This window comes from Chiloscyllium punctatum, chromosome 12, assembly GCF_047496795.1.
Source record: "Chiloscyllium punctatum isolate Juve2018m chromosome 12, sChiPun1.3, whole genome shotgun sequence".
Taxonomy (NCBI): Eukaryota; Metazoa; Chordata; class Chondrichthyes; order Orectolobiformes; family Hemiscylliidae; genus Chiloscyllium; species Chiloscyllium punctatum.
The window spans coordinates 71,085,912-71,109,883 of NC_092750.1; the positions used below are offsets into that span (position 1 = coordinate 71,085,912).

At 43.9% G+C, this 23,972-nt stretch overlaps 1 protein-coding gene across 1 annotated transcript in view; it reads left to right on the forward strand.

Moving 5' to 3' along the window:
- rrp9 (ribosomal RNA processing 9, U3 small nucleolar RNA binding protein) overlaps nt 1-19,819 on the forward strand; it is a 36,076-nt gene extending 16,257 nt beyond the window's left edge. The window contains exons 10-15 of the mRNA XM_072582741.1: nt 1,692-1,826; nt 7,407-7,469; nt 7,605-7,750; nt 8,439-8,518; nt 12,819-12,892; nt 15,780-19,819. Of these exons, the coding sequence (XP_072438842.1) occupies nt 1,692-1,826; nt 7,407-7,469; nt 7,605-7,750; nt 8,439-8,518; nt 12,819-12,892; nt 15,780-15,879 (598 nt within the window). The 3' untranslated portion in view covers nt 15,880-19,819. The remainder of the gene's footprint in view (nt 1-1,691; nt 1,827-7,406; nt 7,470-7,604; nt 7,751-8,438; nt 8,519-12,818; nt 12,893-15,779) is intronic.
- The last annotated feature ends 4,153 nt before the right edge of the window (nt 19,820-23,972 follow it).

Genomic DNA, 23,972 nt, shown 5'->3' on the forward strand with positions numbered 1-23,972 from the left:
CAAGAGCCTTTATCCCCCTTTAATACTCATTTCATCATTCATGTCGGTGACTTCTACAACTCACTTTTCAACAAATTTCAGTCTTTGGTGGGTGGGGGGGTGTCAAGTTTAAAATTGCTGACATTTTGTGACCTTGAGGTTATCTAACAGATTAAGGACTACAGGTAGTTCTCCTATAATGCGGTATGTGCGATGCTGTGTTATAGAAAATGGCGCAATACAAGTAATGGTGCCTATGGGAAAAACAGGGTTGGGGCAAACCACAAAAATACCAGTAGAAATTGAAACAAAAATAGTAGTTAGCCTAACACAAATGATGCCGCAGTCTAAGTAAACTTTAAAATCATATTCTAATGCCATAAAACAGTAAATTTAACACTAAAATCCCTGACCACAGCACTGTATCTTTCACAAAGCTCTTCACCAGAAAGCGTGCGAGCTGACTGGCAACAGGATGCCAAAGTGAAGTCCAGTCCTCTGTACTGCGGCACCTAGTATCTGGGGGTAGAATCATGTAACAGTGAACGAGAGTCTGCTTTATTTGCAAAAGGAGGCCCGTGACTCACAAATCATGTTACAGCCAAATTACATTCAAGAAATCCGCATTATAGGAGATCTATCTGTATAAACATTTCTCGAGTTTTGACCCTCATCGCTATTCTGAGCATTGCTTGGTATCGGTAACAGTCTGTTGTATTTCATTTCGCTTGTCTCTGCTGCACCGCCTTCCTGTTTCCTGATTAAATATGAGCCTTTGATGTGTCCTGATTTTTCACTTTATGCTACTGCATTTTTCTCCCAAGTCATGGATTTCTGAGAGACACTTCCATTCTACTCAGCCTTTCATTTGCTCTGTTTTCCCACTTTGCTTTCAGTAAAAATAACCACTGTAAATATAGCATCTCCGCCAGGAGTGCAGGGTCTCCAAAGCTTTATTTACCTTCGTGGGCAGTTCTGAGAGGGGCATACAGCCCCGTGGACCCGTAGTGGGTAGTGCTATTCGTAAAGTGACCTCTGGGTGGATCAAGGCTCCAGAATCTTCCTGCGCACACTCTAATTAATCCTACACTCACCAACATCACCACAGGTCAGCTTCAGTGAAAGTCTGTGGGACTGGACTGTGCTGTGTTGTGTTGGGTCTGTTGGTGTGTGTGTGTGTGTGTATGTATATGTGTCTGAAGTCCTGGAAAAGAAGTAGAATTAATCTATCATGTGTTGATTAAAACACTGGAGATGCAGAAAGGAGGGCATCCTGAAAAGCCTTTTGCAATGGTGGATCATCCCAAAGCACTAAACATAGAAGCTAAGTACACACAGCAAGCTCCCATAGATGATAATTGACCAGATAATCTGTTTTTTGATGTGTGTGAAACATTGGCTTGAACTTGTGGTAAATTTTCCTTGGTACTCGAATAGTGCCAGGAAATTGCTGTTCGCCTAAGTCAAGCAAGTGTCTTAGTTTAACATCTCATTCAACAGCCAACCCCTGAAATGAGGCTTCAGCCCACACCCTCTGATTGGGGTGGTTTGTGTGAGAGTGACTGACTATGCAATGCTGATCCACAGTCCAGTCCCCTCTGCGCTGCAGCACTTAGTGTCCGGGCCTGGAAGCATTGTTGTAGCTGACATGAGAGTTGGTGCCTGGTTCTGTCCTCAAGTTCTCTTTCTCTGTTTTATTTCAATTCAAACAGGTTCGGTCACCAGGATGCTATTACGGGTCTGGACAGCCTTAGTCGAGAACGTTGTGTCACTGCAGGGGGCCGAGACCGCACAGTCAGAGTCTGGAAGATTGTTGAAGAAGCACAGCTTGTCTTTCATGGTCACGAGTGAGTAGTGTGATTGCAGACACCATTAATGAATGTGTTGTCAGCTTTGCACATGTGACTTTATCCCAGTCAGTGCTGCACTGTTTCTTGCATGTTTCAGTTTAGGATTCCTCTACAATTGGTGGGCATGCCTTCAGCTGTTCAGAGCCTCTACTCTGGGACACCTCTTGTAAACCTCTGTTCCTCTCTAGAACTGATTCCTCATTTAAAACTCCCCTGAAAACCTACCTCCTGACCAAATGTTTGCCTGTCTTAGTGAAGTTCAGTATTGTTTGATAATGCACCTGGAAATATTGTAAAGATGTTACAGGTACTATATAAATGTAAGTTGCTATCTAAACTGAGCTGAGGACTGATTTATATGAACAAGGTCCTGGAAGATGGCTACTAACTGAGAAACCATCATCAATACAGTCAGAAAAGAAGTGCAGAGAAAAACAATGAAACACTGCAGATGAGGGTTTGAATGGAGCACTGCATTTGTCATTTAGTGCGTGCAACCTGGCAATTTTGATACAGTTCACACAAGGTAAAAGTTGTTATGTGAGAACGTGCTTATTTTGCAGGTTTAGCAACTCTAGCTCCAGTACATTTACCTCATCATTTGTTGTGGAAAATGAGTTCTGCCTGAACTTTTTCAAATTGGATAGATTTTCTCACCGTCGGTCTTCTCCATCGAGCGTGGTGAAAACTGTACAGTGGACGGACAGCTGAGTGAATGTGAACTTGGAATGGGTGCTGTGCTGGTGTAAGCTGTGGCTGCTCCATGCTCCACACCTGAATGCACCAGGATGAACTGGGAGTAAGCAGCAGTTAGGTACCTCTACTTCCCAGTCCTGATATCTCCTAATATAACAGCCTGACTCCTGTATTATAAAGGAGAGCGCAATGATACAAAGATGTATCAATTCAGGTGTGTCAGAGTGCAGCAAGATTAAAAGTGGAAAGTTTTATTCCTGATGGAACTTTCTGACTGTAACTTGGCTCAGCTTCATGGTTTCTATAATAGCTTCTGGGTCATTCCCCTGCTCTGTCATTTCCAAGTGGCTGTCTTGCATGTTGACCTCTTCGACAGAATGTTCATTAGTTTCACACCTGCTGGCTCCCTCAGCTCTGTCATGTACAATGTGAAAATTCTCTACTTTGCACCTGTCATTTAAAGATGAATACTGCATTCTCAATCCCTGGCAGATAAATCAATCTGCCAACTCTGCTCCTCTGTCGTGAGCTCTGGGGAGCAGTGCTGCAGATTTCGGATTGTCTGGTTATTTGCAAAAGTCCAGGAGCCGGGAAACCTGATTACAAAATTATGATCTGCTGACAACTCTATTGCTTCTGTTTTTTTCACTCCGTGTAGTCCGAATGCTGATGCTTCATCCCAAATGGAATGGCTCCTATCCTGTCTCTTTGGTGTGCTGCTTATAGCCTCCATCTCTGTTCATCTTTGGATGATTTGGAGATGCCGGTGTTGGACTGGGGTGTACAAAGTTAAAAAATCACACAACACCAGGTTATAGTCCAACAGGTTTAATTGGAAGCACACTAGCTTTTTGGAGCGACATTCCCTCATCGCTACCACCTGATGAAGGAGCGACGCTCTGAAAACTAGTGTGCTTCCAATTAAACCTGTTGGGCTATAACCTGGTTTGTGTGATTTTTAATCTTTAGATGGTTTTATTCATAGAGTTATACAGCACGGAATCAGACCATTCAGTCCAACCCAGTCCATGCTGACCACAATCCCAAACTAGTCCCACTTGCCCGCCCTTGGTCCACATCCCTCCAAATGTTTCTTAGTCAGGAACTTTCTCGAAATGTTTTTTAAGCATTGTGTCTCTACTGGCATCTTCAACTTCCTGTGAAAATTTTTTCCACTCACGAATCATTGTGTCTTTCAAAAAACAAATTGCCCCACGTCTTATTTTAATTTTTTTTCTCTGCTCACCTTCAAAATATGCCCCCGAGTCTTGAAAACCCCCACCCTGGGGAAAAGACAATTGCCATTCACCTATGCCCCTCATTATTTTATTAACCTCTACAAAGTCACCTCCCAACTTCCTGCGTTCAAGTTTTTAAAAAAAGCCCCAGCCAATACAGCTTCTCCCTATTACTCAAACCCTCCATTCCTGGCAACATCCTAGGAAATCTCTTCTGAACCCTCTCCAGCTTAATAATATCCTTCCCATACAGGACAACCAGAACTGGTTGCAGTACTCCAGAAGAGGCCTCACCAATGTCCTGTACAACCTCAACATAACATCCATTTCAAAATTTAATTGGAAATACCCAGGAGATGATTTGGACTCACCGCTGATGTGATTACTGAGCACTGACTGTCTGTCTGAATTATCATCAATGCAGGTCAGCAAGCTGAGGATACTTCAGTATCTACAGACTGTGTTAATCAACCCTCTTGTCGAACTCTGTCACCATGCCAGCGCATGCTGCCAATATAACTATCAGCACTTTGCTTTACTCCTCACCCCCACACATCTCACAACATTGGATATTCCTGGACCACTCTTTAGCTCCTCAGAATGATTCATGTGTTAATCTCCATCTGTGTCAACTGGCTGCTTGACCCTGGAGGGCATCACAAACCTGGGGATTTCATAAGGCTCAGTGAATGACCGTGAGGAGCAACAGTCCATATACCAGTGACTATGAAGATACCTCATTTTAAACTCAGTTTCTCTTACCTGTTAATGTTACAAGTATGTAACAGATCTTTGGAAACAAATGTGTTAATCATTTCCACAGCTCAACAGAAAATGTTCTGATAGGCTAATGCTAGTGTAAGAGATGTGTTAAAGAGAAGCCCAATGATAGGAGGTGCTGGCATTTGTGCTGTGGAACCAAACTTCAGCTCTGATTGAATGGATTATCAGTTTAGCTTCTCTTAATCCAGGTTTTATAGAAAAATAATATTCACTGCTCACTCCGGCACTAACCTTTTCATAGAATCCCTGTAGTCTGGAAGCAGGCCATTCAACCCATCATGTCCACGCTGCCCTGCTAAAGAGCATCCCACCCCGACCCGCACCCCTACCCTATTCTGTAGCCCTGTATTTCCCAGAGCCAATCCACTTGGCCTGCACATCTTTGGATTGTAGAAGGAAACCAAAGCACCTGCAGAAAGCCTTTGCAGATGCGGGGCGAACTTGCAAAATCCACAGTCCCCCAGAGGTGGAATCGAACCCAGGTCCGTCACGCTGTGAGGCAGCAGTGCTGACCACTGAGCCACCATGCAATCCCAAGGTCTACCCCTCCCCATCACTGTCTGACCCTCTGCATCACTAATTAGTCACTGTTAAAATGCCAAATTCAGTTGCTGTACATGTTTGGTGTGAGACAATATTTGCCAGGCACACACCGTTTCTCTGGCGTCAAGGACTGCAGGTAACACATGACTCATCTTCAGTGGTCACTATCTATTCTGTAAACGTACGCTGTATCACATTCTGAGGCCAGTGTCACCCCTTGGGAAAGGTCAGTCTGCGACTGCAATTAAAATAAAGTTTTACAGTGGATAGGCACTGACCTCCAGTGTTAGCTTTCCGTTGTCCTCTATCGGGAAGCAGACATTGTCATAACAGGGAAAGCATCACACTTCTGACACCCGATCAGAGTGTATTCTAAAGTGAATTCTGAAGCTAAAGGAGCACATGGAATCTGAGCTTAAACAGTGGCTTGGCAAAAACAGGACTGTTTGTTTACAAGGGGAGGGATGGATGGAGTGTGGCAGCCAGTTACACAAATTAGTGCTCTCTGCCTTTAATTAGCTGCTGTGCAGCTGTTGTTACCTCCGGAATTCTGCAGTTGCTTCCAGTTGACACGGCTGGTTAACATGGGGATTGCAGGACAAAATAACAACAAGGTTTACCTCCTGCAATCCTGCTAGGTGCAGAGACCAGTGAGAATAGGAGTTCTTGACCAATCCTCCTCAAACGAGGGGAAGAAAACATTCATAGTGCGATTCCACAATTACAGCTGTTATGTTCTCCTTAACCGACTTCTCTTTTTAAAAAAAAGTTTCAAATTGCACTTGTGCTCCATTTGGAAATATTTTGAATGACACCTGTCTCCTGTGCATTTCAGCTACTTAATCTTGTACCATGACATCAGAGGCTGTATGCTATAGGTTTACTATTCCCTCACTGAAATGTGAAATACAGTTGTGTTTTCAATGGACCTTATTTAAATGAAGACTTATCCTCTGGTTCTACCTTTCTGAACAAGGTGAAACTGTTTTTCACAAGATCTAGTGCCTTCAGGTTTCTTAAAATAGTTATCACTATCTCCCTGTCCTCCAATAAACATTGCTGTGCCCATATCATTCATCTTCCTAAAATTCTGAAATGTTTTGACAGAGTTGACATGGAGAGTGTGTTCTTACCATTAAAAGTCATAGGCAATCTGTGCAGGATAATTGCCGGAAATCAAACTGGGCATTCAGGCGTTTTTTTAATCGAGAGAATGGGGAGATCGACAGCAGGATGTAGTTTGAGGTGAATGATATAGACGCATTTCAAGAAAAGCCAGGTGTGTGTGTCTGTGTGTGTGAGAGTGCATGAGTGAAGTGGAAGGTTGCTGTGACAGAGATGGGTGTGTGGGAGGAGGCTGAAAGATTGAGGATGACCCCTCAGTGGGCTGACTGGGCCATTGTGGTGCCAATCATTTTCAGTCATTTGAAATGTGGCCACCAAGATTCTATACCGTATCCCAATGTGATCTGCATAGTGATTCATAAAGTTGCAGGATTGTGTCACTTTACAGCATAGCATTGATCGTTTCAAATGTCACACTGTTTGATTTGCCCCATCCATTGCTGTCAAACAATAATGCAATAATTTCAGTTTATTAAGGGGCATTTACAAATAAGATGAGGCTGTGGGTACGGGAGCTTGGCTGTGCTAGTGAAGCACATTAGCACTGAGTTTGTGCATAAGAGTTCTGAGCTGCTGGGTAGCTGATACAGAGGACACTGTTATAAAATGGGTCACTTCTGTGGAGAGACAGTCAGACACTTAGAATGGAATGGATCTTAATGTGTTTGTCATTGTACCAAGAATAAGCCACAAAGTTTTATTCCAATGTAAACTTTCTGACAGTAATCCTGTTCAGTTCTAGCATTGTTAACATGGTGGGATGGAGATGGGGTTACAGAATTGTATTGCAGAGTGCTGGATAGCTGACATACAGGACAACTTTCATTGAAAGCAATTTGTATGATTTACACCTCCTTATCTTTAATCACAATTGCCCAACAGGAGGGCAGTTTTCCTATTATTTTATCCTCTAGAACCTGGCAGCAGGAAATGATATCCTCCATCAAAAGGACTTTATTTCATCCTGCCGCCCTCATTGAGAAGACCGGTGGGCCGGAGGAACAGTGATCAATAGCCAACCGATAATCCCCACTCTCTGCTCCCCCTGCCCCTGAACAATGGATGATGCGGGGGGGGTCGCAGGTTTATGGCTATTGTCCCAAAGGCCAGTGTTGATGGGAGAGCCCCGAGGAAGTCTGTTTATTTCCTACTCTGTGACAGCATGCTCACTGCAGCTTTCCTTCATCCCCAGGAGTTCCATTGACTGCATACAACTGATGAATGAGGAGTACATGATTTCTGGAGGTGACGATGGGTATGTTTATCACCTAATGTGTTGGACTTTTCATCCAGCTTTTATACTTTATAAAAACAGGTATTTGAAATACAACCATATTGCTAATTTTGAGAGCTATGAAATGTGCTATCTATTGGCCTTGCTGTGTTCCAGCTCCTTGGCCCTTTGGACAGTTACAAAGAAGAAGCCTCTGGTGACGGTCAGGAAAGCTCATGGTATCCATGGAGACCCAGTGACACAGCAGCCGTATTGGATTACCTCCGTGGCAGCATTGCTGAACAGTGATTTGATAGCCTCAGGTGCTTCAAGCTGAGAGACACAGTTTATTGTTCCTTGTGCCTGTTTTTAGTTTTCGTTGGCCAAAACTGACCAAAACCATATTTCGTTGAGCAGATTGCGGTATTCAATCTGTAGAAATCCCCAATCTTCCTCCATTGCACCCTTATTGCTACATTTTCTTAGTGTTGCAGCTCTGCTCCTGTCAAGCACCTTGGGTTATTTCAATAAGCTATGGTGATATGAAAATGCAAGTTGCTGTGGTCTGATTTCTCATTATCACCAGTATGTAATGTTGTCCTGATCTCAGACTTGACCTGTCTTGAGTCCAGTTTTGGTCTCTCTGACCTAAAGCCACTGAGTGTGTATTAAAGGGTGGACTATCTGGAATGCACAGCAGTCTTTCAGCCACTGAGAGAGACTGGGTAGGTTCCTGTGCAGACAGTATCCCTCACTGATTTGAAGTCTAAACGTTATCCTGTCTTCCTCGCTTGGATGTTTATCGAGCTCACTGTGTGGTATCGTCATTTGCTATGGTTTTGGTGTATTTAAATTAACTGTGTGTTGTTACAGATATTGCAAAACGTACAATTACAGCACGGCCAAGTATGTGGTGTTAAGTCTTGCATAGCAAGCTGTAGGGTGTGGCTTGAAACTAGTTGACCTCTTAATATTGCTGTATTGTAATCTCACTTATTTCAATGATTTCAGGTTCACATAATTCCAAAATCAGGCTCTGGAAATGTGGGGAAGGTTTTAAGACATTGGAGCCACTGTTTGACATTCCCATGGTAAGAGAGAACTTTGTGTGTCAAATGGGTAACGACTATGCCGGTTAATTGAATGTATTGCAATGCAGGTTTGGGATAAACTACCCAAAGAACAAAATTTACAGTTCAAATCCAGGGGTCCATAAACTTAGCGCATTTTGCTAATGTGATGTGTGCTGGCATAGAGTTCCACAAGCTCTCCTGTTCCTGAGCCTTTACATGAGGAGATCACTAGGTTTCTGGATGAGGGTCAACCTCCTTCCTACATATACCCATGCTCTTTTGGGTAGGAGGTAATAGTGTCTGGGGAGATGAACCTCTCTGCCTCTTTTTCTCAATGGAAGGGAGCTAATGCTCCGGGTCTGATTGTATTGCCCTCAACTATCACTCTGCCCAAGATCAGCCAAGTCATCCCGAACCAAGGTCTCAGTGATTCAGTTCCTCACCAGCAAGGAGTGCTCCGTTAGGGTCTGATTTGGAACAGATATTTGAAGCAGTTTACTTTTGAAATCCGGCTTGTTGCGAACCGATTACATTTTGGGTGTGGTTCTCTGTACAGTAAGTGCTCAGGGGCTCTCCTTCCCCCTTTTTAAGAGAGGTTCTTGTGACTGGCTTCACCTGCACTACTTCAAGATGGATTTGGAAATAGTGACTGCTTTCACAGCAGTCAGCACTGCTCAAACATACTGCTTGCAGTTCCAGCTGGAAGAGCCCCTGCTGTCAATTGACCTTAAAATAACAATGCCAGTCCAGTTAATTAATTCGGTTAATTAATACAGCAGCTACAATCCATCTTTACCATCGCATTCTGTCTTCCTGCCTTTCAGCTGGGGCTGTCTGAGCCTGGCTTGTTAAACGTCAGCTCTGCTTCTTGGGTCAGAGATGTGCTGTCACCTTTTGGAATTAATTTCTTCTTCTTCATTATCAGTATTTGGAAATGTGACAGTGTAAAGCCACTTAGAAAACACAGCAGTTATCTAATATACAAAGTTTGAGGGTTGTGGTTGTTGGAGGTCAGTCATCCAGATCTCTGACATCTCTGCAAGACAGTATCCTAGGCTGAGCTATCAGCTGCTTAATCAATAACCTTCCATCCATCATAAGGTCAAAGACTGAGTGTTGACAAAAATCCAGATTATCTGTTGAAGATTGATCTTTACTGAATTAACATTCTTTAAAATAGGAGATTTGGGAAGGAGGATTGGCTGGCACCTTTGGGGAAGAAGTGGGGCACAGTCACGTTGGTGACAGTCCATTCTGAATATCGTTTGTGGAAAAATAGTCAGCAGCGCCTTCTGTGGGAATAATGTGCTTGTCCCCGATTTCTCTCTCTCTCGCTATCTCTCTCCCTCTTCCCCCAAACATCTGCTAGTGGGTTGATTTGAGAATTTGTTTGTAATGTTGGCAAACAGCGAGCTACAAACAGCTTCTTTACAAACCTGCAGGCCCACAAAGTCCACATTAGATCAGCCAACAAGCAATATAAAGGTACGGTGTAGTGACTTTCAAGAGACAGGCCAGGGTGGAAGTCTCAGAGATTGAAGCTGTCATGGATTAGACAATAGGACCCCTTGAGCTTGCTTTACAGTTCAGTATGATTGCAGTTAGTCTTCTGCCTTCACTCCTATACTCGTATTCCTTGATTCCCTTGGTCACCTTGCAACCATGTCACTATTAATAATTAATTCTGATCCATTTCCCTCTGCTTCCATGCCTGCCTTGCTTCATGCATTGAAATAAAGAGCATTTGTATGGATACTATTCACTGATTCACTCATCTCTCCCCATTTAACTTTCAACCTCTCACTGTCACATTCAACTTTTTCTCTAAATCATTCCCTTGCTCCATTACTTCAACTTTCTTCTGTTGAAATTTCTAAATTTCCTGTTACCCGACCCCTCTTTTTTTTTCTTAAAAAAAAGCTTTGAAGTCATTTGCTCTGGTTGTACAATTCACCGGGATACTGATTCCTGTTTAGTTTCAGTGAAACCCTTCCCTCCTTACTGAGTCTTGATGTCCAATGATTCAATGTCCCTTCTTCCCAAACCATTCTTTTGCATCGTGGTGGTTAATACCTAATCCGTTTGACCCTGTGTCAACTTGCCGAAGACTTTGGTAGAAATCCAGATATTTTTACCTTTTTGAGGTTAGTTTGTTAAACTCTTTCGCCTCCAACTTAAAAACTAACAATGCAGGTAAAACTATGTGTACCAGGCAACCTGGCTCTGCACTCCAAGTTCCTCACTTGCCTTGAAGAAATGTTATAAATCTAGACAAGCTGTATGGCCTTTGCTAATCGTGGTCTCTGCTGCAGTGCACAGTATCAGTTCTCACCACTGCCCCCTGATCGCTTTTACGTCCCTTTATTGTAATTCACTCACTTGAATTTGGCTGTCCTTCTTGCTGCTCTTGTTGCACACAGGCGCAAGTGCCATATGCCTCAGAAACAATCAAACAGCGCCAGAAATACTCAGCACTGGTAGCATCTGTGGATGGGGCAGCTCTTAACATTTTAAGTTGAACAGAAGAGTTAATGAGTCATATTTGATTAGAAATATTAATGATCTCTGCCTTCTCAAAAGCTGCTAGACCTAAATATTTCCACCACTTCCTGTTTTTATTTCCAGTGTCCAACATCTGCAGTAATTTCCTTTATAAAGGTGAGGCTGAATCCCAGTATCACTCTATCCTGGATCCCATATGTAATGAATTAGATTCCCTCAGTGTGAAACAGGCCCTTCGGCCCAGCAAGTCCACACTGTCCCGCCAAAGAGTAACCCACTCAGAGCCATTCCCCTACATTTACCCCTAACCTGCACATCTTTGGATTGTGGGAGGAAATCGGAGCACCTGGAGGAAACCCACGCAGACACGGGGAGAATGTGCAAACTCCACACAGGCAGTCACCCAATGCAGGAATTGAACCCGGGACCCTGGCACTGTGAGGCAGCAGTGCTGACCACTGAGCCACCATGCCACCCCTGCCATCAATGTTCTCCCAATCGTGCAACAGTCTGAGACTGTCTCCTGAAAAGGGGTCGAGATAACTTTCCCTCCCTGGTACCCTGCTAAGCCTGGAATGACTCCAGGTTGATAACACTGTGCCAATATTCCTCAAACTGTAGAAATACTCTTCCAGGTCTTCTTTAATAGGAATGTGGTGCTGTCTGTCAATCCCTACATGCTGCAGTAATGGCACATCACCTCTTGTCAATCTAAACAGCTACTTAATTTTGGTTGGTTAAAATTATTGTTCACTTGGATTTTTTGAGTTCTATAAGTTAGCCTATCCGCCTCGACTTCCTCATGGACACAACCATGCCGCCCTGGTATTGGGTAAGACATGAATTTGATGACACCACTTCACGTTAACTGCTCACAGGTGGAGCATTGGTAAAGATGCTGCAGTGTCCCTCAACTGTGAGTGTGGAGGAAAAGAGAAATGGCAGCCAAATGGTCCCCTCAGCACAGTCCAGAGGCACATCAGTCCCCTCTCCGTAATCTCAGTAGTAGCTTATGAATTCTTTGAATTTAACACACCTCCATCACTTAAAGAGCAAAATTAAAGCGCATTATTCACCAAACAGGTCACCTGTCCTGTGATTTCATGCCAAGGCTTGTTGTTGATTTGAAATTCCCGCTCCAGGTTCTGACCCTCGCTTTCATCGTTCCTCATCCTTTCCTCGTAGGTCCGCTCTCAGGTATTACTTTATCCTTGTCTTTTCCCTTTTCTCTCCTGCAGATCCCCCGATTTTTGAATGTCTTTCTCTGCAATACGCTGCCTTGTACTGTGCTATGATGGGTTGCATTCTGGAAATTTCTGTGGTAGCTGTGTCTGTGTTTGCTGAAAACAAGATATTCCTTTACGGAAGGGGTCTCTGGGGCTATTGCTGGAAAGAAGCTTTCAGTGCATGAATGGGACTGATGGGGGGGGGGGGTGAGCTAATGGTTTCTTCAGAGAAGCGAAGGTTGAGAGGAGATATGGTAGAAGTGTACGAATTCATGAGCAGCTTGGGAGAAACTTTCCCCATTAGTGGAGGGATTAAGAATGAGGGGGCACAGATTAAAAGATAATCAATAGAAGAAGCAATGGTGCCATGAGGTGAAACTTGTTCACTGGTTCGGATCTGGAATGCACTGCCTGAATATTTGCTGGTCCAGGCATGTGCTTGAAATCTGGAGTATTATCAGCAAAAGGAGACAAAGGTGTGTTGTTCCTTTGACGATTCAGCACAAAATCACTGGACTGAATGGTTTCATCCTCCACTGTTTCTTTTAAAAATAAAACTAATGACCTGTTTCTATCTGCGTCATCCATAGGTCGGCTTTGTGAACTGTTTGAAGTTTTCCAGTTCAGGAGACTTTTTGGTGGCTGGCATGGGGCAAGAGCACAGGTAAGAGACAGGGGCAGTGGCCTGTATCTCCATCTCAGCCACTTCGATTTTCCTGTGGTGGGAAGTCAGTGGGACCCCCCCCAGAGAAATAGTGCAAAATAAAATCCAAGGTGCTGTCAATCTCTCACTGACCTTTCTGGCACTCGGGTTACTCTGCACCTGTGGAAATTCCAGACTGGCATGGTTTGGACTTTTTGAATCCATTTGCTGTGTTGTGACTAATGGTCTGCTTTATTGTTCCTATGCAGTACTGTGCTGATGTGGAGTTGTGGCATTTAAAGCTCCAACATTGAATATAGAAACACCTCACTATTAATTTATTGGTGTGATCATTACCTGTTCAGTTGAGGTCCTGTTTATGACCTTTGGAACATTTCCAAACAACCTATCAATCAGCACAGATGCTCAAAGTGTCAGAACAGCTGGTGACAAACACTGCCAGGAGATGAACTCTGTGGGAAGATTATAGCAAGTGTTGACTGGATCTGCACTGAAAAATGCAAAAAGGTCTGATTTCAGTTCCTAACCACTGACTGAAGACGAATGAAGCTGTTAATGTGTTGAAGTGTACCATTCCTTCAACAGATGCAGTGAAAATGAGGGGTCTATTTCTGGCCAACATCACCCACCCCCCCACCCTTCACACAGTGCATATGGTGGGTGTCTCAGGCTTAGCTAGCCTCATTGCTGACTGGCCTGTCACCTCCCTCTGGTTGGCACGTCAACGAAGTGACCATCTGCCTGAGATGATGGAGAGTAAGCTGCTGTTCTCATCCGCACAGGAGCAGGCCATTGATCTGCTGAAGCCAGCTCCATCGTTCTGGGGCAGCATGGTGACTCAGTGGTTAGCAATGATGACTCTCAGCTCCAGGGACCCGGGTTTGATTCCACCCTCATGTGTCTGTCTGTGGGGAGTTTGCACGTTTCCCCCGTGACTATGTTGGTTTCCCAAGGGTGTTCTGGTTTCCTCTCATAGTCTAAAGATGAGCCTGAGAAAGTGGTGGATGCGGGGACAATTACAACATTTAAAAGACAGTTGGATAGATACATAGAACGGGAAAGGTTTGGAGGGATATGGGCTAGGAGCAGGCAGGTGGGATTAGTGTAGTTTGACATGGACTGGTTGGGCCCAAGCATCTTTTTCCACACTGTATGACTTCATCTGCAAGTTAGGTAGATTAACCATGGGAAATGCAGGGTTATGGGGTGGATCTGGGTGGGATGCTCTTCAGACTTGATGGGCTGAATCGCCAATTTCCACAGTTTGTTAGCGACAGTACTATTAAGCAGCACTTGTTCACTGAAACTCCAAATATGGCAGGATATTCTTAACTCCTGATTTTAAGGTTCTAGTTTGGACTTAATCTGTATCTTAACTCCTTTCCTCCATATCTCATTATCTGACAGCTATGTGCCTGCAAATCAACAAAAACTTTGCAAAAGGAAAAGGTTGTGCCATTTTGGCTGTGATTTCCTTTAAAAGACAATCAGCAGGCAGAGGGTTTATGAGTTGTTCTGTCAATTCATGCAGGTTTGTGCAGTCGTACAGTATTACTGTGTGACTTGTTCTCAGCAGCATTCCACCTGTGCCATCCTCATCCCTATCTATATATAAAAAGAAATCCCCCGAGAGTAATTATTTGAGATGACAGCCGATTCCGCTCAGGATTTGAGGTAATTGACTTCCCTGCCTAGGGGATACTGCCTCTGCACTCTTTATTACTCTGTTGATTACGATCCTTGCTTTTTGATCTTTTCAGAGTGTTTATTCTACACTGGCAGTGCAGTTATTTTTCCCTAATTTCAATGTGGTTACTTGCAGCTTCCAGTACCAGGCTGTGTTGAGGCATGTTCCTTGTGATGTTTTTCTGCAGCAACTTGCATTTATAAAAAACCTCATTGTTAATGAACACCCATAAGTAATGGATGTATTTAGATCCCTGATCTGCTAGTTTGTCAAGGGGGAAAAGAATTTGCATTTATGTAGTGCCTTAACCTCATCATTTCAAAGTGTTGAGAGGGGATCTGATTGAAACGTATAGGATTATGAAAGGATTGGACACTCTGGCAGGAGGAAACATATTTCCGCTGATGGGGGAGTGCCGAACCAGAGGACACAACTTAAAAATACGGGGTAGACCATTTAGGACAGAGATGAGGAGAAACTACTTCACCCAGAGAGTGGTGGCTGTGTGGAATGCTCTGCCCCAGAGGGCAGTGGAGGCCCAGTCTCTGGATTCATTTAAGAAAGAATTGGATAGAGCTCTTAAAGATAGTGGAGTCAAGGGTTATGGAGATAAGGCTGGAACTGGATACTGATTGGGAATGATCGGCCATGATCATATTGAATGGCGGTGCAGGCTCGAAGGGCTGAATGGCCTACTCCTGCATCTATTGTCTATTGTCAATACTACTTTCTCCCCCTTATGAATAGTAACAACTGCTGTAATGGGGGAAATATGGCAGGCAGTGTGATACTGGGTCATTTCCTGACCTATTTAAACTAACCCATTTTGGGCTGATTGGTGATTGGGACTTCAGAGGTGTCACCAGGTATTCTGGCTGACCACTTGTTCCTGTCTAGTGACTTGCTGACCATGGTGTGTCTAGATTTAACTCCTGGGATTACAGTACCTGTTGGAAATTTAGCAATTCAGGGTCGTGTGAGCCTAGTAAACTATTGGAGAGACAACTGTGACTATAGACCCACACCTTTGCAAGAGTTAAGTGTACGGAGATTGGTTTTAAAAATAGGATTCCAGGTGAGGCAGAGAATTCCTGGGAACTTTGCATTCATGACTGAGCTATGTGTGAACTGCTCTGAAGTACAGTACACTGTCAAGTATGCCGAGGCTTGAATGAATTAAATTTCATCTTCTCTTTGCAGGTTAGGCCGCTGGTGGAGACTAAAAGAAGCCAAGAACGGAATCTGTATTATCCCTCTGAAAAAGACATCGCCCAAACAACAGTCTGGGGACAACAAATAGTTCTGGTGTGCCTGATGTTAATTCTGCAACTCCATGAACACTCCATGAGCTCAGTGACTTTGAGAACCTATACTTCTGTGAATAAAATGACGGTGAAATCTCTCCGCTTCCCATGACGTACCTGCTTCTACATTCACTCCTTTTCCAGGATAGTCTGCATTGTTTGCTCCTGCTGAACCTGTCGACAAGCCTGGCCCATCCCTGATTTCTGGCCAGGTTCTTTGTTTCCCATGATGTGGAATTAGGTCTCAACTGGTCACGCAGATTGTAAGTGATGAGTGCAGTTTATACCTTTTTCTAGATCTTTTGATTTTCTATTTAACTGTGCATAAATGGAATCTTGAGGAAAGGTTACTTTACACAAAGGCACTTTAAATGGGGTAAACTCCTCAGTATGTGAATCCATGCTCAGAAAGAGAGGGAGAGGAAGCTTGATGCCGATTTGAGCTTCTGTTGGTGAATGTTGTGAGCAGTGATCATGGTGAGGTCTCCGCTTGGCGAGAGTATAACACCAGATTACCTGCATGCCAAAACCGGAGGCAGCAAGTAGTAAACAGGGCTCGTTGGTCCCACGACCAACCAATGAGATCTAAGCTTTGCAGTCCTGTCACATCCAGTCATGAATGGTGGTGGACAATTAAACAATTAATTTGAGGCAGCATATCCACAAACAACCCCATTCTTAATAATAGGGAGCCAAGTGCACCAGTGTAAAGATAAGACTGAAGGATTTGCAGCAATCTTCAGCCAAAAGTGCCATGTGGCTGATGCATCTTGGCCTCTTACAGTGCTCTCCCGCATCATGGATGCCAGTCTTCAGCCAATTCGATTCACCACGTGATATGAAGGAATGAAGCACTGGATAGTGAAAAGGCTACAAGCCCCACAACATGCCAGCAATTGTACTGAGGACTTGTGCTCCCCCCACCAAGCTTTTGCAATGTGGTTAGAACAGTGACATCTACCTGACAATGTGGAAAATTGCCCAGGTATATCCTGAATATAAAAAGCAGGTCAAATCCAATTCAGGCATTTACTGTCAGCCTGCTCTTGACCATCAGTAAAGCGATGGAGTTTGTTATTGACAGTACTATTGAGCAGCACTTGTTCACTGACACTCCAATTCTGGCAGGATATTCTTAATTCCTCATTATAGCTTTGTTTCTGAAATGGACAAAAGAGCTGAATTCCAGGACTGAGGTGAGAGTGACATCCAGTGAAAACGAGGCCATGTTTGACAGTGAGGAACCAGGGTGCCTTAAGACAACTGAAATAAGAGGGAGGTCCCTGCTGTTCTGAATCATACTTAGTACAAAGAAGGTTGGTTGTGGATGTCAATCATCTCTGCTCCAGGACATTTCTGTAGGAGTTCCTTGGAATAGTGTCCTGCACGCAACCATCATCAGCTGCTTCATCAATGACCTACCCTCCATTATAAGGTCAGAAGTGGGAAGGTTCACTGATAATTGCACAATGTTCAGCATCATTTGCAACTCCTCAGATATTGAACCAGTCCATGGTCAAGTGCAACAAGATTTGGACAATATCCAGGCTTGGGCTGAAAAGTATTAAGTAATATTCATGCCACACAAATGCTAGACAATAACCATCTCCAACAAGAAAATATCATCACTGAATTCCCCCAAATCCTGGGTAATGCTATTGATCAGGAACTCAACATGATTCCCCATTTAAATATAGAGGCTATAAAAGCCGGTTAGAGGTTAAGACAATGAGCAACTCCACTTTATTCCCCAAAGCATATCCACCATCTACAAGGCACAAGTCAGGGGTGCGATGGAATACTCCCCACTTGCCCCTGGATGGGTGCAGCTCCAACAGCACTCCAGAAGCTTGACACCATCTAGGATAAAGCAACCTGCTTGATTGGCACCACATCTACTCCCTCCATCACCGATACTCAGGAGCAGCAGTGTGTACTATCTGCAAGACACTGCAAACTTTCATCAAAGGTCCTCCAGACAGCAAATATCTGACCGAAAACCGCTGCCTTACCCATCGCCGAGTTCTTTCCCAAGCTGCACACCATCTTGAGTTCGAAGCGTGTCGCAGTGCCTTCACTGTGGGTCAAAATCCTGAAAGTTCCTTCTCACTGGCCCCACACTTCAAGGACTGCAGAGGTTCAAGAAAATTGCTCAACACCACTTTCTTGAGGACAGTTAAGGATAAGTAACAAATACTAGCTTGATCAACACTGCTCACAATCTACAAACAATTTTTTTTTAAATTGCTTGCCTACTCAATTCAATAGATTATTTTCACCAATGCATCTTGTCCCCAAACTGCAAATCTTTTGGACTATGCCAGAGTCCTATCCCACAATACATTCTGAATTCTCTCGTATATGCATTGCTCCCCCTTTTGTATAGACGTTGGAAGATTTATTTGATCATGGTTACTGCAATTGGTCCCTAATTCATTGATACTTGCCATCGAATGTTGTCCAGATCTTGCTGCATACAGACAAATAACATTTATTATTTAGGAAGTTGCAAATGGAACTAGACACTGTTGTATCAGCAAAGAAACCTAATTAGGTCTTTGTGAAGGAGCAAATGAGACTGCGTTGAGTTTGGGGACACAGCCCTGAGGAGCTCTGACTATCACTTCTACTCAACCTGCAGGAGAGTATAGTTAATAACATGGTGCTCAGGTGAATCATCAACCACTTCAGTGAACTATGGTTTGAGTTTGCAAAGGTGGTTCATGAGCTCTTGTATTTTAGTTTCGGACTCTCTACAATCAGTGCTTCATTGACTCCGGTGTTGGGATGGTGTCATGGTATGTAAGTTGGTATAGATTCTTTTAAGGCTTTTCATTCTTCATTCACTGGATGTGGGTGTTACTGGCTGGAGTTGGGAGAAGGTAGTTGAGCCTGTACTGAAGGTAGCGACTGTGGATGTGGAGTCACATGTAAGCCAGAACAGGTAAGGATGGCAGATTTCTTCCCAATAGTGTATCAGTGAACCATCTAGAGGGCTGTGTGAACAACAGGCAGTGGTTTCAGGGTTAATGTCTGCCTTTTTAATTCCAGATATTTACTAACTTTGCCTCCCATGGTAAATGGTGGGATATAATGGCTTTGTGGTATTATCACAAGCCTGTTAATCCAAGTCTCAGGTAACATTCTGAGGACCTGAGTTCAAATCCCACTATGTCAGATGGTGAAATTTGAATTCAATTTTTTTTTTAAAAGATCTGCTTTAAGACTAATGATCGTGAAACCATTGTTGATTGTCAGGAAAATCTGATCTGGTTCACTAATATCATTTAGGGAATGAAATCAGCCATCCTTACTTGCTATGGTCTACATGTGATTCCAGACCCACAACAATGTGGTTGACTCAACTACCCTCTGGATAATTAAGGATGGGCAATAAATACTGACCAGGTCAGAGAAGTTCACAACCCATGAATGGATAAAAACAAAATTTGAATGAGGTTTTCTAAACATTACCAGGATCTCTTACACCTGCACGCACAATATAGGTGCTGGGGAAAAATAAGAATGCCCTTGTTAGGTGGTACTATGGGAAAAGGGGGAGAAAAAAGCATGAACTTTTAAAATGTGTGTTGGCTGTAACGTAGTTGCATTGCCAACACTTCAATTGCTGTTAATAAAGCGTGACTTCTATAACACGGAGTTGCACAAAAATGCAACTATCGCAGTATAGAAGAACTACCTGTATGTGTTCACAATGATATCCTATGCCCAGTGGATTTTCTTACTGTCAGAACTGTATACTGTCACTGAACTATACAGCAACAACTTGACCTAGATAGAGGGACACGACTGTGTGCTGCCGGAGATCTTTTCCCCTCTCAGAACAAGGTATTTGACCATTTCAGTTGTAAATGGTTGAACTGATTCAGTCAAAACAAAGCATTTCTATGAATAAAAATGAAAAATTTGAATTGAGTTTTTTTTTCATGACTGCAGTTTGTTTCCAATGCTTTAAGTAAACATTCCCACTTCTAACTTTAAGATGGAGGGAAGGTCATTGATGAAGCAGCTGAAGGTGGTTAGGCCTAGGACACTACTCTGAGGAGCCTATGCAGAGATGTCCTGGAACTGAGATGACTGACCTCCAACGACCAGGGCCATCTTCTTATTTGCCAGATATGACTCTGCCCACTGCAGAGTTTGCCCCCTTATAACCATAGGTACCAGTTTTGCTAGGGCTCATTAGTGTCATACTCGGTCGATGCAGCCTCGATATCAAGGGCTCTCACTCTCAGCTCACCTCTGGAATTCAGCTGTTTTGTCCATGTTTGAACTAAGGCTGTAATGAGTTCAGGAGCTGAGTGGCCCTGGCTGAACACAAGCTGGGCGTCACTGAGCAGGTTATTGCTGAGTGAGAGCTGCTTGATAGCACTGTCAATGGCCCCATCCATCACTGATAGTCAGGGGTAGACTGATGGGGTGGTAGAATGGCTTTTGCCCGAAACATTGATTCTCCTCCTACTCGAATGCTGCCTGACCTGCTGTGCTTTTCCAGCACCACACTCTCTACTCTAATCTGCAGTCCTCACTTTTGCCCTGATGAGGTGGTAAGTGGCCAGGTTGGATTTGCCCTGCTTCTTGTGCTCAGGGCATATCTGGACAGTTTTCCTTATTGCACAATATTGTAATGTTGCTTGGAATATTAAGCACTTCACATGAGGATCAACTTTTCCATTATTACCCCTTCAAGGGCAGAGGAGCACATTTCAAAATGTGAAGGATTTGGTACAATATCACATTAATTTTGAAAAGCAAGGAGGAAATGTCAAGAAAATATCAATAACTTGCTGAGCAAGAGAAAAGGTCAATGTAGTAAACTGATAATTTAAAAACAAATCAGTCTCTGATAAAGATGGCCATTAAAAAGTGACAAAAGCAGAGCAGACTAAAACTTACTCTGAGCTGGCCTCAGTGATATATTACAGATGTGTGGCGGTTTCTCAACCTAAGGGTGGATAGATTATTGGAAAAGGGCCAAAGTATGTTCGGCTCACTCCCAGTCTCGAGGGACCGCACAGTCACCCCCATCCATTCACCCACTCATCTCACTCTCACTCTCACACACACACACACACACACACACACACTTGTTGACAGCAGTGTCTCCATGTAGCTGTTGCCCTCTTGTGAGTGAGGAGAGTTTATGGGCTGTCAGAGGAGCCCTTGGGAACTGCAAATGTTTCTGCCGGCCCCACATATCAATAAAGAGCAGAAAAACCTGCTGGAGATTCCAATTAAATTGACTCAAAATTGTGTCTCTGCCCCAGGGCACTGAATTCTCTCAGTGTCCAATTTGCTTGGCTATGTGTCAGGGTTTCGGAGCGAATCTGAACCTGAAGGAGAAGCCAAACTTCATTGTGTTTGTCATCTGTATAGATTGTTACTGATCATAAATGTCAATCCAATCTTCTGATGGATTTTGACAGCTTGACCATATCATTATGCAAGTCATGTCGGAAATTATTGCAGCTATCCAAATCGAGGACGTGAAGTTTGAGACGATGTCTGTGATTTTTCCCCAAGCTGGTGCAGTCCTTGGCATCATCTTGGGATTGACCTCAAGTTGTGCAGAGTGTTGTTGGATGTGATTATTGTCATCTGTCAAATGTAGGCAGCAATGTTCTAATTTTAGGATCGAAGCAGATACACATGCGTTCCACTCTACTTAAGCAACGCTACTCCATCAAACAGATCAATGTGATGGGGGTTGGGTGCAGGGGGATGGTATCACATTTGGCCTAGGATTCCTTTCAGCTTATCCCTCATCCAGTGAAGGCAGCCTTAGTGGGCTGGGCTTGATCTGTTACTTGTCAAGTCCACTCCAGTCTCCTCCCTGACCTATCACCTTCATCTCCTCCCCCACTCACCTATTGTACTCTATGCTACTTTCTCCCCACCCCCACCCTCCTCTCACTTATCTCTCCATGCTTCAGGCTCTCTGCCTGTATCCCTGATGAAGGGCTTTTGCCCGAAACGTCGCTTTTACTGCTCCTCAGATGCTGCCTAACCTGCAGTGCTCTTCCAGCACCACTAATCCAGAATCTGGTTTCCAGCATCTGCAGTCATTGTTTTTACCAAGTCTGGTTCAAAACTGTCCGTCAACCCGACTGTCACTGGAACTCAAAGTCCTTTAACTGGGAACTTTGATCGGCGTTAGCTAGAATTTCATCTTACATGGTTGAACTTTCCCAGCTTAAAACCTAGTCCTGCCTGTTAGTATAGATCAAGTCAAATCAGATTATATTATTATTCTATCTATTGGGGATTTCACAGAATTGTTACAGTGTAGGGTGGGCCATACAGCCCATCGTCCCTCTACTAGTCCCTCTGAGTATATTAACTTAGTGCTACTCTCCTCCTTTTCCCAGTAACCCTGTACATTATTTCTATTTAAATAATCATCCCAATGCCCTCTTGAATGCCTCAATTGAACCTCCTGCAGCCACAGTTTCAGGCAGTGTATCCCTGACCTTAACTGCCCACTGTTTGAAAAACCTCACATTTGTTTCTTTGCTGAAACACTTGAAAACTGTGCCTTTTTGGTTCTCACTCCAATTGTGAGCAGAAAATATTTCTCCCTATCCCATCTGTTCGAGATCCTTTGTGATTTTGAAAACTTCTATGAGCTCTCGCCTCTGCCTTCTCCTGTCCAAGGGAAACTATTCCCACTTCACCAAACCATCCTGAAAACTGAGGTTTCTCGTCTATAAATCCATTTCCATAAACCTTTTCTGCTCTCTCTCTCTCTCCAGTGTGTTCATATCTTTCCTAAAGTACAGTGACCAGAACTGTACACATAGAACATAGAACAATACAGCACAGAAAAGGCCCTTCGGCCCACGATGTTGTGCCGAACATTTGTCCTAGCTTAAGCACCCATCCATGTACCTATCCAATTGCCGCTTAAAGGTCGCCAATGATTCTGACTCTGCCACTCCCACAGGCAGCGCATTCCATGCCCCCACCACTCTCTGGGTAAAGAACCTACCCCTGACATCCCCCCTATACCTTCCACCCTTCACCTTAGATTTATGTCCCCTTGTAACACTCTGTTGTACCCGGGGAAAACGTTTCTGACTGTCTATCTATTCCTCTGATCATCTTATAAACCTCTATCAAGTCACCCCTCATCCTTCGCCGTTCCAATGAGAAAAGGCTTAGCACTCTCAACCTATCCTCGTACGACCTATTCTCCATTCCAGGCAACATCCTGGTAAATCTTCTCTGCACCCTCTCCAAAGCTTCCACATCTTTCCTAAAGTGAGGCGACCAGAACTGCACACAGTACTCCAAATGTGGCCTAATCAAGGTCCTGTACAGCTGCAACATCACTTCATCACTCTTGAATTAAATCCCTCTGCTAATGAACGCTAATACACCATAGGCCTTCTTACAAGCTCTATCCACCTGAGTGGCAACTTTCAAAGATCTATGAACATAGACCCCAAGATCCCTCTGCTCCTCCACCTTACTAAGAACCCTACCGTTAACCCTGTATACTGCATTCTTATTTGTCCTTCCAAAGTGGGCAACCTCACACTTGACAGGGTTGAACTCCATCTGCCACTCCTCAGCCGAGCTCTGCATCATATCTAAGTCCCTTTGCAGCCGACAACAGCCCTCCTCACTATCCACAACTCCACCAATCTTTGTATCATCTGCAAATTTACTAACCCACCCTTCGACTCCCTCTTCCAAGTCATTAATAAAAATTACAAACAGCAGACGACCCAGAACTGATCCCTGTGGAACTCCACTTGTAACTGGGCTCCAGGCTGAACATTTACCATCTACCACCACTCTCTGACTTCGACCGGTTAGCCAGTTTTCTATCCAACTGGCCAAATTTCCCTCTATCCCAAGCCTCCTGACTTTCCGCATAAGCCTACCATGAGGAACCTTATCAAATGCCTTACTAAAATCCATGTACACTGCATCCACTGCTCTACCCTCATCCACATGCTTGGTCACCTCCTCAAAGAATTCAATAAGACTTGTAAGGCAAGACCTACCCTTCACAAATCCGTGCTGGCTGTCCCTAATCAAGCAGTGGCTTTCCAGATACTCA